Source organism: Arachis hypogaea, chromosome 8, assembly GCF_003086295.3.
Source record: "Arachis hypogaea cultivar Tifrunner chromosome 8, arahy.Tifrunner.gnm2.J5K5, whole genome shotgun sequence".
NCBI lineage: Eukaryota > Viridiplantae > Streptophyta > Magnoliopsida > Fabales > Fabaceae > Arachis > Arachis hypogaea.
Window position 1 is genome coordinate 49,028,273 of NC_092043.1, and position 4,993 is coordinate 49,033,265.

The 4,993-nt window shown below is 37.5% G+C and overlaps 1 protein-coding gene across 1 annotated transcript; it reads right to left on the bottom strand.

The window, feature by feature from the left end:
* Positions 1 to 4,993, bottom strand: LOC112708049 (DEAD-box ATP-dependent RNA helicase 31). The gene is made up of 10 exons (XM_025760165.3): positions 4,078 to 4,993; positions 3,446 to 3,552; positions 3,021 to 3,076; positions 2,601 to 2,825; positions 2,198 to 2,404; positions 1,981 to 2,067; positions 1,755 to 1,850; positions 1,334 to 1,549; positions 1,018 to 1,200; positions 1 to 530 (listed from the first exon to the last, which is right to left on the bottom strand). Exons 1-10 carry the CDS (start codon positions 4,848 to 4,850, stop codon positions 303 to 305), a joined length of 2,178 nt encoding a protein of 725 aa, XP_025615950.1. The 5' UTR covers positions 4,851 to 4,993; the 3' UTR covers positions 1 to 302.

A 4,993-nucleotide genomic window follows, 5' to 3' on the forward strand; every position in this document is an offset into this window, starting at 1 on the left:
TAAGTTTAACCACTCATTTATTATAAATTTGCAAACCATGTATGCATAATTCTATGAATATCTCCAAATTGTTACAATATTCCATCATCATTTTGTTGAAACATGATTCATCCATGACTAGAATTACCAGGCAATATCACAAACTTTGATAAAAAGAAAACTTGAACATAATATAATTTAATCATAATAAGAATAATATTTCTACTCTTACAAATTATAATTTATATAAGAGATAACTATAAGAATGAAATTTCTACCTTTGAAAAGACCTATAGTAGAAATTGAATTGAAAAAAAACCTACCTATTTGGAACGCAAACCAGGGATATTTCTAAGTCCCATCTTGCCAAGAACAAGCTTGGGGATAGCAGGAGGGTTATCAAGCATCATGCATTTGCTGAACTCATTTGCAAGCTCTACGAGCCTATACTTGTCGCGCCCGATCTTCTTGTTCGAATTGTAGTAACCAAGCCATGCTTGATATGCTGCTTCTTTGTTCTTCATCTCGACATGGCATAGAGCCCTTTCCACCTGTTATCATAATATAGTTCCGAATCAATGAGTTGAGTACTATAATAGCCCTACAAGATCACTTAAATAATCCCTGAAAGATTGAATGCGTTTGATATAGCTATAAGATTATCTCCTTTTGACAATTGATCCAACCATTGTGTCACAAACGATGACTGGATGAATTTGTTAGAGACTGAACGAATCATGATGGGTTATCAAGCACCTCTAAAGTGAGAAAGTTGGTAAAGTAAAAAAGTGAGAGTCTAATCACCTTTGAATCATGAAAGTGGGGCTCACACATGATATAGGTAAAAAATTTAATAGTAATTAACCTCTTAATTATCACTCTAGAATTCTCCTCACTTTAGAAGATCTTTTTCCGTTATTTTGATAGCGAAGTGATCTTTAAGAGGCTATTTTGGTATTTCTCTCGGTATACATTTGCAAAACCATAGGAAACATAATTAAAAATTGTTTACATCATCATATATCTAAGAATGAATACCTTTTTCTTTGTGTCAGGATCAACAGAAGGTACGGGAGCTTTCTCAATAGGCAAATCTTTTACGGTAGATAAGAAGAACTCTTCCCATGGAGCCAAAAGCAATATGCCCTGCCCTTCTTTCCCTCGACGTCCCGTTCTACCAAGTCTATGTATATACTGTTCTCTGTCAGCGGGTAAACCAACCTGACCATTGAGAAATGGAGGACACATGTTAATTAATGTTTGTTCAAATAATAGAATTTAAAGATTCAAAGTCTACCACATTGCCATCGTGTGCATCGAACATTGTTCGAAATAGGAGTTATGCATTAATTACCTGTACAACAAGAGTGACATCTGGATAATCAACTCCACGTGCAGACACATCGGATGTAACCAAGATAAGTCCCTTTGACTTGCGAAATTCTTCAGAGACTCTGGTTCTATAACTCTGAGGCTTTCTTGAATGGATTTCTCTGACATTCAGGTTCAACTCGCCAAGAAGTTCGGCAACAAGTCTTGTCACCATGGCGGTTGTGCAGAACACAAGAACCTGATAAACCAATAGCTACATCACATGTCCTTCCCAAAACGTGTGATAGGAAAAGTAAAACATTTTGTTCTCAAGTCTAAAGAGCAATGAAAAAGAAAAAAAAAACATTTATTGTTAATTAAGAAATTCAAAAGTTATGTATGCATCTTGAATAATAAGGAAAACCGAGAAACCAGTACAACTGGTTGCAAATTAGAAATCACACCTTATAGTCAACATCATCCGCAATGTGCTCCTTTAGAAGAGCATAGAGTAAAGAGAAATGCTTGTCTAATGGGGCAACTAAATGTGCTTGGCGAACCTGAAGTCATCCAAAAAGTCAATAATAAAGACAATGGATAGAAATTATATGGTGGGAAGTGCATATTCACATGCAATACCTCAGAATATAAGTAACTTTTTGGTTATGAGAATAAATTATAAGAAATTACCTGTGAGTGCGTCTCCTCAGTTCCCTCTTGAACCGTATTGATAAACTCATGATCCCTTCTCAAAGCAATATGACAGACTTGACGCACCTTCAAAACAATAACCATATCAGAATGAGCCTGGTTGTCCTATACTCCTATTTTATCTAAATTCTAAAGCACAACACAGAACCCTAAACAAAAAATAAGAGGAGAGAGAGAGAGAGAGAGAGAGAGATACCTCATCCGGAATAGTGGCAGAAAACATGAGTGTTTGTCGTTGTTTAGGTACTGCTGCAATTATCTTCTCAATGTCTTTCCGAAATCCCATGTCCAGTAAATGATCAGCTTCATCAAGCACCAACACTTTCACACCCATCAGCCGAGTTGCAAAGCCAGCAGTATTCTCCACATGATCTCTAAGCCTTCCAGGTGTAGCAACAAGGATCTGTATAGCATGTATAAAACATTAGTGATTATTTCCTAATAGATCATAATAATCAGCATCTATATGAAAAAGGTTATTTAGTAATGTTGAAAAACTACTGATCTTTTTGTTTGCTTATATACATGTCCTTTGGAAAGTGTGCATGGTTCTATTCCACTAGAAATAACATTTCAGCCGCAATAATAGAAGGATTTACCTGGCAAGGATTTGCTTGCATACGTTTCTGTTCTAAGGCAAGTCTCGTCCCTCCAATTACAACCTGAACACCAATGGTAGGATGATACTTAAGCAATTTAGCAGCTTCTGTAGCCGCTTGACTTGCAAGCTCTCGAGTTGGACATATGACAAGCACATGAATTGGTGGCCGCCTATGATCACGTTCAGTTGGCGGTGAATTTGCAACAACTTCAATTGATGGAAGCTGAAATAAAAAAAAATGAAAAAATAAGTTTAGTCAAAATTACCATTCATCACTTACTACAGGTAGAATAAAACAAGCACCAAGTTCCAGCTCAAAGATTTGTGCCTCCATCAACAAGCTAAAAAATATAAGAAAGCCCCAAGACCACAAACGAAAACAATTCAATTAGGCGAATACAAAATTTAAGAGGCTTACCAAAAAGGCAACTGTTTTCCCAGTGCCTGTTCTAGCCTTGGCAAGGACATCCTTACCTAGAAATAGAGTTACAATGTAAGCCAACGTCATAAATAAACCGAAGAAATACAAGAATGATGTCAACCATAACAGGAATATAAGTTGCTTTCATGCTAAATATTATCACTTAGGGATAGCCCTATTATAAATGCTAAAGATCTTACAAATTTAAATGCTAGCACCCAGAAACTATATCCTTAACAGTTTACACATGAAGGATCCCAAAATTAATAAGCAAAAAAGGGAAGAGTTAACAGGGCATACTGCAATAAGATGAAATCTCTTACAAATGGCAAAAACACAACCAGCACAAAATGACATTATTGTCAAGATTGCTTTTTCTTAAAATTGATTCGTTGCTCCTGACCAAGATAAAAAAAAAAAACCTTTGAGTATTACAGGAAGAGTTGCCGCCTGAACAATAGTCATCTTCTCATATCCAGCATCCTTGACTCCTTTCAATGATAGTGGGGAGATTGAACATTGATCGAACCTGTGGCATTATATTTCAAAAATCAGATATACGGAATACATGAGCGCAGGTACAACATAATGAACAAAACCTTATCCATGGGATTGGATTCGAATGCCTTAATTAAATATGCAGTAAAGATAATGTCCATCAAAACTCCTAATTAAATAATAACAAAATGCAAGTTTCATTCATCTCCTCCACACAGGCTATAGCCCATGAACACTAGCTAGCTTATGCAATAAGCCAATAACTTTCTAACTTTTTTCTCTTATTCCAATGTACCAATAGTTAATGCTGAACAGACAATACTATGATCAACAAAGTTCAATTTTTTTTCCCATGTCTCAACAGTGAATAGACATTAATACTGTCATAAAAAAAGGTGAAAATTTCAACTTCTAAGCAAACTAGACATTGTACAAATTATACCAATTAACCAATGCAAAACCACTTGAACTAAGCTAACATTAGTTTAAAAACAAGTTCCAACCTTTAAGGAAAACAAAGAAGACCGAGTTACAAAAAACAGATTTTTTTAAGTACCTGGTGTCACTCAAATAAGAATCAGTTCCAGAAGGTGAAGAAGCTCTTGGAGCTGCTGGTGCCGGTTGTTGTTGTTGTTTAGTGCCACCAAACAAAGCAGTTCTACTCTTTCTCACAATCTCATCATCCTCACTCTCACCACTTTCTTCTTCTTCTTCTTCCTCTTCCTCACTCAGAAAACCCTTGAATCCCTTTCTCACAACCACTTCATCATCTTCATCATCGCTCATCAATTGGGGTTTAGGTTTTCTGCTCAAACTCTTCCCTCCACTTCCTCTGTTCAATTCCACACCCCTTCTCTTCCTTGTCCTGAATCCGCCATTGTCTTCCTTCTCCAATTCGCGACCGAATCTGCGCTGCGAAAACCCCGAATTCCGCGAGAACGACGAGTTCGAATTAGTGTCACGGCGAACTTGCCTACGATTCCGAGTTGACTCACCAAAGTCCGAGTCAACTCGCGCGGTTCTAATCTCGTCGACCCAGTCACTGAGCTCAGCCTCGTCGTCAATTAAGCTCTTTGGGGTGGCGGAGGGAGAAGAAAGGCGAGGCCTTTCTTTGCGGCGCGTGGAGTCGGAGCGAGTGGAAAGGGCGCGAAACGGTGCGTTTCGGAGGGCGAGGTACTTGAATTTGAAAGGGAAGGTAGGGAAGAAAGTTCTAGAAGGACGAGAGAGGAATAATGAAGATGGTGGCTTCATTGTGAGAGAAGAAGAAGAAGAAGGAGAAGGGAGATGGAGAAGACGGAGTTGGGAGAAGAAGAGCTTAGTTGTTGGCATTCTGAAGAAGAAAGGGATAACGGCTATTCCTTATGGATATTTTGGACTGAGGTTTTTAGGGTTTAAGGGTGTTTTTCACCTTTTTTTTTTCTTTTTTTTTTTAACTATAAGTAGGGATTTCATAACTATTGTAATACTTTCTT

Excerpts from the sequence above, each read along its gene's own strand:
- LOC112708049 (XM_025760165.3), bottom strand. The coding sequence starts at position 4,850 with ATGCCAACAACTAAGCTCTTCTTCTCCCAACTCCGTCTTCTCCATCTC. Across the intron at positions 3,553-4,077 it reads TCTTATTTGAGTGACACCAG|GTTCGATCAATGTTCAATCT; the intron begins GTACTTAAAAAA and ends ATAATGCCACAG. Across the intron at positions 2,405-2,600 it reads TGCAAGCAAATCCTTGCCAG|ATCCTTGTTGCTACACCTGG; the intron begins GTAAATCCTTCT and ends CATGCTATACAG.